The 13,379-nt window shown below is 36.5% G+C and overlaps 1 protein-coding gene across 2 annotated transcripts in view; it reads left to right on the top strand.

Annotated features, from left to right (window-relative positions):
- Mtx2 (metaxin 2) overlaps nt 1-2,682 on the top strand; it is a 49,987-nt gene extending 47,305 nt beyond the window's left edge. For both annotated transcript variants that reach the window (XM_070020402.1, XM_070020408.1), the window contains exon 10: nt 2,275-2,682. In XM_070020402.1, the coding sequence (XP_069876503.1) occupies nt 2,275-2,446 (172 nt within the window). In that variant the 3' untranslated portion in view covers nt 2,447-2,682. The remainder of the gene's footprint in view (nt 1-2,274) is intronic.
- The last annotated feature ends 10,697 nt before the right edge of the window (nt 2,683-13,379 follow it).

Genomic DNA, 13,379 nt, shown 5'->3' with positions numbered 1-13,379 from the left:
AGGCTGCAATGCTTGGTAAGAAATGTACGCATTATCCTGCCCATGTAATTGTAACTCCTCTGTACAGTATGTTCACAAATAAAATTAAATTAAATTAAAAAAAAAAGTTTCACGGACTTTCCTGCCTGGGCTGGCTTTGAACCGTGATCCTCAGATCTCAGCCTCCTGAGTAGCTAGGATTACAGGCATGAGCCACTGGTGCCCAGCTAGAAATCTAAATTATTTTAAAAATGATAAAATTGAGGTTATATTATGGTTGAAAATGAGATATGTTTTTCCCAGTTCTACAGTGAAATCCTTTTTTTTTTTTTTAAAAAAAGAAGCTTATTGTTTAAAAATGAGTTTAATTTATTAAACTTTTATAAATTATATTTATGTTTTCTTGTTTTTGTATCTGACAGTTTCCTGACATACTGGAGCCCTACTATATTTATTTGGTGATTAAAATAATAAAATTAATATCTGTTATATATATTTAAACAGTTAAATAGTCCTCTTCCAAAAGCAAGTCTCAGCTAGCAAATTAAGTTTTTTTTTTTCCATGTCTTATAACAAAGTTAAAAAGGAATAATACATTCTTTAAGCTGTGGTAGGATTATTCTATGAATTTTTTTCTTTTTATTTGGCAGTGGAATATTTTGAAAAGTCATTTGGGTGAAGGTGGCTCAGACCATTATCCTAGCTACCCTGGAGACTGATATCTGAGGATCATAGTTAGAAGCCATCCTTGACAGGAAAGGAAAGCCCATGAGACTCTTTATTTCCAATTAACAACCAAAAAAGCTGATGTGGAGCTTTGGTTTAAGTGGTAGAGTACTGGCCTTGAGCATAAAAAGCTCAGGACAGCACCTAGGCCCTAAGTTCAAGTCCTAGGACTGGCACAAAAAAACCACAAATGAACATAGCTGTGCTGGTAGCTTTAGTATGTCCTTGTTTGTGGTTATTTGAGTAAAGGCCCAAATGTGGGATTGCTGACTCACAGGGCAGTTCTATGTTTAGTCTTTTGAGGAACTTCCATACTGCCTTCCAGAGTGATCAAAGCAGTGCATTTGCAACAATTCAGTAGTGTTCCCTTTTGGCCATATCCCCTCCAGCATCTCTTGTTACTAGATTTCTTGATTATAGCCATTCTAACTGGAGTGAGGTAGAATCTCAATGTTGTTTTGATTTGCATTTCTTTTTTGTCTAGAGAAGTTGAGCATTTCTTAATGTGCCTATTCGCCATTCTTATTTCCTCTTCAGAGAAGTCTCTAATTTTTAGTCTTTAGCCCACTTATTAATGGGTGGTTGTTTCTTTGAGGATTTGTTTTTGGAGGGTTTAATTTTTTGAGCTCTAAACATATTTTAGATATGAGGCCCTTGTCTGTTGTATAGCAAGTCAAGATCTTTTCCCAATCTGGGCTTTCTATTGATCTTGCTAGCTATGTCCTTTGCCATACAGAAGTTCTGCAGTTTACTGTAATCCCATTTATTTAGCTTTTGTGTGATTTGTTGTGTTTCTGGATCTTTATTTAGGAAGTACTTAGAAAGTTTTGACCTGGGCAGAGGAGTCCTAGTGTTTCTCCTAGCCCTTCCTGTACTGTTTTCAGGATATCTTACAATAAGGTCTTCGATCCATTTGGAATTGATTCTGGTACAGGATGACATATAAGGATAATTCGCCATACCTAAGATACGGAATCAACCCAGATACCCCTCACGAGATGAATGGATCAAGAAAATGTGGTATATATACACAATGGGATTCTATGCTTCCATCAGAAAGAATGACATTGTACCATTTGTTAAGGAAATGGAAAAAATGGGAAAAAAATCACATTAAGTGAGTAAGCCAGACCAAAGATATATAAGCTCCATGGTTTTCCTCATTTGTAGTAATTAGTATATACCTAAGATAGTACTAGCAGAGGGTCACAATAGTTCCATAGCTATGTACATATGACCACATAAAATGATGCTAATTAAAATGAACTCCAAGATATGGAAATTAAATTGTTTTGTTGTTTTGTTTGTTTTAGTGCACTGTTTGCAGTTATTTCTTTTTTTCTTCATTTTTTTCCCCTCTGATTTAGTCCCTGTGGTCACTGTTTTTGATTTCAGTACACTTTGTCTTGTTTATTTGATTTGGAGATGAGAAGGGGAATCACAGAAAGGGTAGGATAAAGGGTGAACCAAAGCAACAGCGATACTCACAAGACACTATGTTGGAAATGAACTTTAAAACAATTCAGTCAGATCTCATTAATGATATTCTCATTTTTGCTTTTGTTTTAGACCTACTGAACTTGATGCCCTGGTATTTGGCCATCTGTACACCATTCTCACCACTCGACTGACCAATGATGAACTTTGTGAGAAGGTGAAAAACTATAGTAACCTCCTTGCTTTCTGTAGAAGAATTGAACAGCACTATTTTGAAGATCGTGGTCGAGGCAGGTTGTCTTAGAATTACATTTTAATATAGTTATTTTTAAAATAACTTGAAACATGTTTTACTTGAATGTTATAATAGACATTGGTATCAGAATTTTAAAGCCAAAAACACTGTTCTTTTGCATTCTCACAACAAATAATGTATCCTATATGTATTCTTTATACTCTTCCTATGTATACATTGTTAATTTCCAATTGTCTCATCTGATGTATTGTACTTTAAATCTTATAAGCATATAAAAATAAAGTTTAAACAACTGTATGATTGTTACATTTGTTTTTTGATCTTTCTGAGAGCCACTCATTGAGGTGTGTATATCTATATATATATATACACACACACACACACAAATACATATATATGTATATATATATATATGTACACACACATACATATATATATGGAAAAATTGTAACAGTAATTTGTGTGGCATACTGGGAGATTACTCTGCTAGACATACGGTGAACCTGATCATCAGGAAAGTGTTCTTAATAAATAACCACTTAGAAAATGTGGATTAGGGGCTGGGAAGGTGGCTCAGTGGTAGAGCGCTTGCCTTGCATACATGAGGCCCTGGGTTCGATTCCTCAGCACTGCATAAGCAAAAAGAAAAAAGCTGGAAGTGGCGCTGTGGCTCAAATGGTAGAGCGCTAGCCTTGAGCTGAAGAGCTGAGGGACAGTGCCCAGGCCCAGAGTTCAGGCCCCACGACTGGAACCTCCCCCCCCCCCCCCAAAAAAAAAAAAAAAAAAAAAAGAAAATGTGGATTAATATAAGCTGATTCTCTAAGGTACAGATTTTATATGTAAGCATTCTTCCTTAAATTGACCTCCTAAGTTAAATGACCAGAGTTTCAGTTAGAACAGCTGTGACTTGCATTTGATTTGCATTTGGTAAAGGGATAGACTAAAGGACTTTATTTATTTGTGTTTTATATTTTTTGAGACAAGAGCATGTTAATAAGGCCCTTTTATTCCTTTTTTGAGGAAGGGAGGATACTTTTCATAAAAGTATTGATGGCAATTTATATGTAAATAGTAAGGATTATGTGGTAGGTTCTTAAATTTTCTAATATTTCCTATGTTGAAAAACTTAGTGAGGAATCATATAAAACTGTAAGCTGAGCTAGGTGCCTGTGGCTCACGCTTGTAATCCTAGCTACTTAGGAGGCTGAGATCTGAGGATCGCATTGTGGTTCAAAGCCAGCCTGGGAAGGAAAGTCTGTGAGACTCTTATCTCCAGTAAACCACCAGAAAACCGAAAGTGGCACTGTAGCTCAAGTGGTAGAGTGCTAACCTTAGCTGAAGAGCTGAGGGGTAGTACCCAGGCCCAGAGTTCAAGCCCCAGGACCGACCAAAAAAAAAAAATTAAGCTGTTTGGTGTAATCATACTTTCAAAGTTTCTTTTTATATACTAGAGATTTTTATTTTTGTTTTTTTGGGGGCCGATCCTGGGGCTTGAACTCAGGGCTTGGGTGTTGTCCTTGTGATTTTTTTTTTTATGCTCAAGGTTCAAGCCACAGCTCCACTTCTAGTTTTTGGGTTTTTGATTTTTTTTTTTTTTTTTTTTTAAGTCAGAAATGTTAAGCTTATCAAGTTCAATGCAACACACTTTCATCACTGTAACATTTCACTCCTATAATGAGAGATAATTAAATTCTGCAGCTATCATTAAAATATTGAGAATATTTCTGTTTTTAGCTTTTAGATGTACATAATTTGATTTGTTTTTTCTTTTTGATAAGCAAATTATATATTTTGGATATTATGGAAAACTTGTACAACAAATAGAGAAACTGAAAGACAAAAATTTCATGAAAAACAATCTTATTACACATGGAATCTCAGAACAAAATTAATAATCAAATTAAGGTAATGAGTTCTTTTAAAGTAGACTTTTAACTAGATCATTCTGCCTAGGAGTTTATGATGATAAAGAAATACTGTTTAAATAGACTGGAAAATTAGTTAATAATCTGTGAACTATGCTTGGATACAATGCCATCATTTCTAAGAGGTAGAAACACTATTCATGTAATGTAGATCCATGTATCACCTATTACTAGTGATTTGACTATGATATTCTTTCCAATCAATTAGACTTCCATTACCCATTCCCTTGGAGAAGTTTACAAGTGTACCCTTTCCATTGGCCAGCCCAGGAAGCATTGCTTGAGAGCTTAGGCTATCTGTGTATCATACTCTTATCTCTAGATTCATACTTGAATCTAGCAAGGCCTAATCAAGTTTCACATTTACACTCCTCCAAAATGTTAGTTTCACTTATCAGCAAACAAGGGAAGTTCTTTGGATGAGAACTTGTTGAGTACAAGGTAGGAACTCCACAAATATATGAAATTCAGGCCATGGAATTGATTCCTAAGTATTTAGGAATTTAATCTCATACTCCAAAAGTAGCCCAAAGTGAAAAATGAAAGAAATTAAAAGGTGTTTTTCAATTCAATATTTTGAATTCAGGAAGTGACTATATTCGATTTATAGGATCCCACCAAAGGAGGAACTAGTGGGAAAATAACAGCTCATGATAGAAAAGAATTCTATAATCAAGATCTATCTTATACTTTTAGAATGTAGAAAGAAGCAATTAAATTGTAAGTGCTATGAAGGGAATAGTGAAGAGTAAAACAATTCAGTGGAAATAAACAGTAAGAGACAAATGAGACCCAAAATAACATAGAAAAACACAAGAGACAATCAGTAAAGTCCTAGGAAATCCAAAGGATCATTTAGGATAAGGGAGGAAATAGTCGTTTAGGATGATAGTTCTGGAACAACTATTTATCTGTGGAACAAATGATCAACTCTTACCTAAACCATACACAAAAGTTAACTCAAAGTATGGCATAGATCTAAGTGTCTAAAAGAAAACATTGGACAAAGTCTTCATGATCTTAGAATAGGCGAAGATTTTAGACAGGATACAAAGATTTTAAGGAAAGGAAAAAAAATCCTTAAAACCATCTTCCAGCCAGGTGCTGGTGGTGCATGCCTGTAATCCTGGCTATTCAGGAGGCTGAGATCTGAGGATCACGGTTTAAGCCCCCATGAGACTTATTTTCAATTAACCACTCAAAAACTGGAAGTGGCACTGTGGCTTGAAGTGGTAAAGCACTAGCATTGAGCAAAACAGCTCAGGGACAGTGCCCAGGCCCTGAGTTCAAGCCCCATGACCAACAAATCAAAATAAAAAGCTTACCTTCCTTGCTAGATGTGCTTGTAGCTCACCCCTGTAAACTATTAAGGAGGTTGAGATCTGAGGATTGGGGTTCAAACCCAGGCTGGGTAGAAAATGTCCCTGAGACTTGTCTCCAGTTAATCACCAAAAAGAAATGGAGCTGTGGCTCAAGTGGTAGAGCAGTAGCCTTGAGTGGAAAGCTCAGAGATAGCTCACAGGCCCTGAGTTCGTGACCCAGGTCTGACATAAACCCCATTATCTTCCATATAAAGTAAAATGAAGAGACCCATAAATGGAAATTTTTTTACAACAATGTATGTAAAGGTTTTATATCTCCAAGAACAAAGTACTCTTCGAATTTAGTTAAAAATGCAAATAAACCAAGATAACAAGTGAGCAAAAGATTTACATAGACACAAAAGAAAACATATCAATGGCTAATGAAAACAAGCTATACATCAGAAAAATATAAATTGAACTACAATGAGATCTCATCACACACCTATTAAGACATGTTAATTTGCAGGCAACTTGTTTTAATGCCTTTAAGTCATCACTCCTATGATTTTCTTAATCAACATTTGAATTTAGGAATAATGAAAACAGGATTGAGATGCTTGAAAATATCAAATGGATACCAAGGATGTAAGACAATTGAAAGTCTCATACATTGCTAAGTAGAAATGCATAAGTTGGTGAAAGTACTTTGGAAACTGACAGCTTCTTAAATACATGTGCTACATGACAGATTCTACTACTGGGTATTTGCCCTAGAGGAATGAAGAAAAGATTTATGCCTGAATATTCACAGCATCTTAATCCATAAGAGTCCAGAATTGGACCATCTACAGGCAAATAGTATGTTGCAATACATTTGATTAGTAGAACAATAGTAACAAAAAAAGAATAAGCTACCATAAGTTGCAATAACCTTGTGAATCCCAAAACCATTACATGGCACATGAAAGTATAGGCTAGTGTAAGACTTTGGAATGAACAGCAGATGTAATCCTGCCCATTTGGGAGGCTAAGATGAGGAAGAATGAGGTTTGAGCCTCCAGGCAAAAAATTCACAAAATCCCATTCCAACTAATTAAAAAAAAAAAAAAGCTGGACACAGTGTGGGCCTCTCATCCCAACTATGCTGGAAGCATACATAAATAGGAGGATTACATTTCAGACTAGTTGGGGCAAAAGTGAGACCCTATCTCAAAACAGTAGTGCCAAAATGAATGAATGAATGCAGTTATCTTAAGATAGAAGCTGCATTCTGTGTTCTATTTCACTTATACCACTGCAATTTTGAAGTGATTTTTGATACCATACCAGTCCTTGTTTACATAAGGAAAGAAATAAAAAATTTCTTTTTTTGGGGGGGGGGTCCGGTCGTAGGCCTGAACTCTGGGCCTGGGCGCTGTCCCTCAGCTCTTTAGCTCAAGGCTAGCGCTCTACCACTTGAGCCACAGTGCCACTTCCGGCTTTTTCCTTTTTGCTTATGTGGTGCTGGGGAATTGAACCCAGGGCCTCATGCATGCAAGGCAAGCGCTCTACCACTGAGCCACCTTCCCAGCCTCAGGAAATAAAAAATTTCTTAAGAAATTGAATTTTTAATTCCAGATCTATGAATATAACTAGTGACATATCACTATACAATTTACTTTCATGCATCCTTTTTTCTTTGTAGTTATTTTTATTGCCTCTCCCTCTAGCCAGAAATCACAAACTCAATTCAGAACCCAGACAAATAATGAATAGAGTGAGACAGGCTAGGCATTAGAAATAAGGACCGGTAGGGGGGCTGTCAAACTGCAGAATACATGCCTCTACCTAAATGAATTAAAATATAAAAATCAAAGCAACTTGCTTGTCTGTAGGCCATAGTCACCATTATGAATTCATTGACTTATGACTTAAGATATATAGTACCATATAAAGGAGTTTCTCAAGTAGGAGGGAGGGAATATCCTGGCAAACTTTTTCAGACCGTACAGTCTACCTAATTAAGAACCACTGGTCTTTTCCTTTGTTATCTAGTACTAAATGATGATAATTTGATAATTTATGTAGCTTTAGTTAGTGGCCATTGCTAACTGTTTCCTTTTTGCCAGCAGAGATGTTAAATTTTCTATGGGTTTTTAGCAAAACTACATGTGTTCAGCACAACTGTATTATTAGAGAAATAACAAGAAACAACTATTACTTAGTTCTCAAATGACCCATATTACAGTGTCTAGTACTTGGGCAAGAATTCTATTTTCTCATTTATTATTCAGTCATTCATTTATCCATTTAATAAACATTTAAATGTATGCAAAAGTGATTTAGTGGTTTCTTTTCTCTGAAGATTTTTAAAACTCAGTGTTGAGAGCAAGAAAACCTACCACTGGTATTCAAATGGCGAATGTCACTGAGATGGGTTTAATGACGCCTAGGGGATCAGCTGGACTGCTGGCGAACGCCTCATTTCCTGTGGATCTCTATCCTCACAAGCTGCGCAGAGCTTCAACAGTTCTTACAACAATTATCACCCACTTGTTCTGTAGTTTTCAAGTTTTTTTTTCTTTTTTGCATTAGTCAGGTTGAAGGATTCATGGTATTAATCATGACTGAAGTTGTTATTTATCACCTGCTGGGTGAGAAATAATAATTTTGGCACTAGTGGGGCAGCAGGCCAGAGGTACCAAATTAAGTAAAACATCTAAACACTAGCAAGGATCATTTCTCTGATTAATGAATTGTTACAAGGAGAAAGTGCTACTCATTATCTGGTCTTACCAATACAAAGTGGGGCGTGGGAGAAAAAAGTGGCAGCTTGCTTGGACCAATTTTTCTGTTCGTTCCATTCCGTTCTCTTTCTGATTCTCTCTTTGCACAGATTGAAGATGCAGTTACACTATTCTTTGCTTTTTTTTGTTACCAAAGAACAGAACTGGAGAAATAACTGAATTCTAACGACATTAGGAAATATTTTTGGCTATTGAAACAATGATTTTGTGGCTTCTAAGAAATTGAAATCCATGTAATTGTAATTCCTCTGTACAGTATTCTCACAATAAAAAAAGAAATTGAAGTGATAGTTTTGCATTAGAGGTAAATTACCTTCAATTAAATTTGTACGTTTATATAATATATAGTACCATATATATATAGCTTATATAACATACCATATGTAACAACATAAAATAATATATAGATGTAATATATAGATGTATAATAAATATATATTTAATATTACCTATTTTAGTCAGAAGAGTTTATTTTTAACAAGTCAGTTTTCATTCATGCTTTTTTGTTAGTTCTTTGAAAATTCCAAATAAGGAGAGCTAGAGAAATTACCTTTCAGAAAGCTATCAGAGAATTTCCTGGCAAGGATTGGTTTGTCCTGCCTTAACTGAAGAAGACAGAAGAAATGTAGGAAAGGATGGTTTAGGGAATGGACCAAAAGTTGATATAGAACGTCGATCCTTGTACGAGAGCAAGCAGTGAGCCTTCTAACCACCTCATCTGCTGAGATGAGAGAGAACATCCTATGCTGTGGCCACGGAAGAGCTTCATGCGGAAAACAGCAATCTCCTGGAGGTAAGAATTCAAGAAGCAAATATTGGAGAGAAGGTATTTATGTAGAGTTGAGGAGTCAGGAGATATGGAAAAGGTTCTTCAATAGAGTATGGATCATCACATATTTGTCCTCCAAGGAAAAAGTTACCAGATGTGCAAGGAAGCATGAAGAGAAACATCAATCAGTAGAAATAGACCCAGAAATGATACATGAATAAATAAACAAAGGCCCCCCAAGCAAAATTAAAAACAACAAAACGAAATCATTGCTGTTGGGTGCCTGTGCCTTATGTCTGTGATCTTAGCTACTTTGGAGACGGCAATCAAGATTTTTTTTTTTTTTTTTTTTGGATAGCCTAGGTAAAAGGTTTGCTAGACTTAATCTCTAGAACAACCAGCAAGAAGCAGGACTGGATGTATGGCTCAAGTGTTATAGTACCAGCCTATCCCACACAAGGCTCCAAGTTCAAATCCCAGTACCAGAGAACGGATCTACCTAGATCACTGAATAGGCAAAGACTTGCAGATTTGCTCACAAAAAAATGCCTAGTTAAATAAATGTGGTTAAGTGAGATATTGTCTATGAAGTGACCATGGAAGATGAAGTATGAATTTCAAATTTCAGATTTAAACAAGGCCTTGAGGACATTGAATTCATTTGGATATTTAAGCAATACATACTTGGCATAAATGTAATGGTGCATGGAAATACCTTTGGCTTTGGAGTCAAAAGATTTAAGCAGTATTCCTGGTTCCAGTTGGTAGCTGTGTGTGTATACATGCTTTCAGGTAATTCACTCCTTCTCCAAGTTAGGGCTCCTTCATTAATGAAATGGAAATGTTAATCCCTGTTCTGGCCACCCCACAGGCTTTGTGTGAAGATCAAACAAACCAATGTGATAGTGCTTTGTAGATTACGAAGCAAGATTTATCAGGAAATAAAAAATGAAAGGCCATATCATTACGTTTCTTTAATACCTGGATTAAGAAGGCCACCAAGAAATAGCGAACAGAGGGCAGATCTGAGAAAAAAATGATGAGGCAAGCTTATAAGACTTATAGCTAATTGAATGATGTGAATGGAGGAGTAAATCCAAGATGTTGAGTCTCAATGGCAGAGGATCTAGTCAACAGGAAAGGATATTCATAAGAGGCTGAGAGTTGGGAGGCCAGTTTTAGACATGTTTAATTGAACAAGCAAATGGAGTGTCCAGTTGATAGTTTTTAAACAGCATTTTTTTTCAAACTCTAGCAAGTCTCTCAATAAACCTTCTGTGACTTAAGAGAGGTCTTTAATTACTGTCTTTTGTATATTTGGGGGGGGGTGTGCAAGAAAACAAAATGTCTGGGAACCAGGAGGGGTGAACTGGATGTAATTCAACTCTGCAAACTTTTACAATGCTCATTTTACAACATGTAAATTGAACTTGTCAGAATGAACTCCTATGGGGCTGTTGGCCACATCTTAAAAGCTCCCCAAATATAAATTCACAGAATCCATCATGTTTGGTTTTTTATTTTCTCTAATTTTATTGTTAACATATGTATCTTACAGCTTCTTCCATCTTGCTATTAACTGAAAGAATAACAGGTAACCAGAAGTGGCAAATATTGATAGAGATTTTGTTAAATGATGGTCTTTTCAATTGAAAGTTTTTTTTTTAATTTCTAGAAATCCTGTCAAATGACTACTGAGATGACCATGATGGCTTTGATTAAAAAAAAAAAAAACCTCAATTGATCCTACATGGGATATGTTTTCATTTTAGGATACATAGATTTTTTGTTTTGCAAAGGAACTTAAAAAAATTTAAAATCAAAATCAGATACTTTGGGTCAAATCTTCAAAGTCTATGTTTGGAAAATTTTTATTTTATGTTCAGAAATGGTAATGGCAGAGTATGAGAAGACATGTCACACATCTTCCACTTACCCAGCACTAAAAGTGGGAGGTAGGATGGATATACTGTTTAAGTCTATGTGAATTTTATAGAAAATAAATCCATATGTTTCTGATGAATTTACAGTGTGGGTTTTGTAAAAGCCATTTGATGTCTGAATAGATCCCTTTGGGACAATCTTTAAACTTTGTAGTTATCCTCCTCCCTCTCTTCTCTTGTTGAAAACAGGATTATAGAGTAAGAGAAGAAAAGTACTTGAGTCCACCTGAATCACATGTTTGGATTTTGGTGAGCTCTGAAAAAACAAAAACATTGGCCAGGTGTGGTGGTTTGTACCTGTCATCACAGCTACCTGGGAGGCAGAAATTGGAAAATCAAGGTTCAAGGCAAACCTGGGAAAAAATTTCAGTGAAACTTCTAATCTCAAAGAGCTAGTCATATTGGTGTGTTCCTGTGGTTTCAGCTGTGTGGGAAACATAGGTAGGAGGATCATGGTGCAGTGATGTCCCTGGATAAAACTATGAGACCATATCTGAAAAGTAAAGTAAATAAAGGATGGGGGAGAGGGTGGTAGAGGGGAGAGGCATGATTCAAGTGGTAGAGTGCCTGCCTAGCAAATGCAACATTCTGAGTTCAGTGATCAGTACTGCCCAAAAAAAAGTGGGGTGGGGGGAGGAAGGAAGGATAGAAAAAAGAAAAGGAAGGGAAAGGTTCTATGTCAATAGTTTAGATGTTATGTTTCATTCCTATCTTCTGCACCCCACAAATACAAACACAAATAGAAGGGCATCCTAGTTACAAGTCCCATAAATGACACTGACCTGGAGAATGCTGCTTTGCCATTGGACATTGCAGGATGACCCTTCCCTGGTCTATAGTAATAGCAAACTCCTAAAATGAATCACACCTGCTAGCTGTAGTTGTAATCTTTTCTGTTTACAACTGGTGATAACAAATACACCTTGCACTACATTCTCTTCCAAAGGAACCACATGCAGGTCGTTTCTAAAGTATTTGGCTCAGCAGTCAAGCAGGGACAAGCAGGCTACCCTTTGCTTTCCCCTTTATCAAACTACATCCATTCCAGTTTTCAAATTGCTGTTTTTGGAGTCCTACATCTCTCCCCACACTAATTTCGGTAGGTCATACTTTGACCCTGATTGGAACAAAATCTGGAGTCAGATATTCACACTGGACCGCCTCCACCTCCCTGCGTGTCAGATGCCATATTGCTGCAAATGCTTCACACACCTTGGAGTGTGGCTTGTGGAACTGATGAGGTGAGAGCGCTGCACAGCGGCACGGGCCTGGTAATCACAGGACTGAGGAAACACATACATCATCTGCCACCCAGGTTGGCATTTCAAGTAAAAAACCTTCACACTGTGTAAGATGTTGGACAAATGATGGCCATATGCATGTTTGTCTGGGTGCAGATGGCTCTGCATTCTCAGAGAGGAGAAAGCTGAGCTCGGCTCTTTTTTGCAGACAGTTTAATATTGGTGACACAGTTTATGTCCTCTGCAAAAACAATAATGGAGGGGAAGGTGACATAAATTATTTGCAAATCGTTTGACATATGCAGGGCATTGTCCTTGCAATAATCACCATCAGTCTGTCAGTTTAAGATATGAACCATGCCACTGCCATTTTATATCACTGTGTTAAGCTTTCACATGGTGTAATTTTACAGATTTGTTCTTTGGAGAAGCACCACAACACAAATCATACTGGATTATGTTTAGTCATGTACTGTATCATGTACATTGCTGAGATAAAACAAAAGCACACATTCTTTGGGATGGAGATCTTCAGGTAGCCTTCGATTCTCTACCTCGGCGAGGCAGTTATTAAGTGCAACTCTCCATCCAGCCTATCTATCATTCAACTTCACTTCATTTTTCAAAGTTAGTGAAGTTATTTCTGAGAATGTTAATTTTCTCACTATAAAGCTTTACAGCATTGTATAAAGTTGAAAATGGTCCTTAATAAGGATATTTTCTAACTATTGTTTTGTGGTAAATTTAAGAACTGAGTATGCAAATCTGCAATGCTATCCCATGGACACCTTTAAAAGTTATATATAGTGTTACTAGATTTGTTTCTCCACCCAAGAAAATGATGGTAAATGGTGATTAACTAGCAGACGGTGTTGTCCCTGCTTCTATCATGTGAGCCTAATGCCATACGGCAGGCTTTACTTATTGAGCGTTTGATGCCAATTGATGTTGAAAACTGTGTTTTACAGTTTAACCATACATAACAAATGTTGTAAATGCTTCTGAGTCATTGC

Source organism: Dipodomys merriami, unplaced genomic scaffold (assembly GCF_024711535.1).
Source record: "Dipodomys merriami isolate MVZ:Mamm:240054 unplaced genomic scaffold, mDipMer1.0.p SCAF_1, whole genome shotgun sequence".
In the NCBI taxonomy this organism is placed as follows: Eukaryota; Metazoa; Chordata; class Mammalia; order Rodentia; family Heteromyidae; genus Dipodomys; species Dipodomys merriami.
Note: the sequence above shows the minus strand (reverse complement) of the source record. Positions and strands in the feature narration are given on the sequence as shown.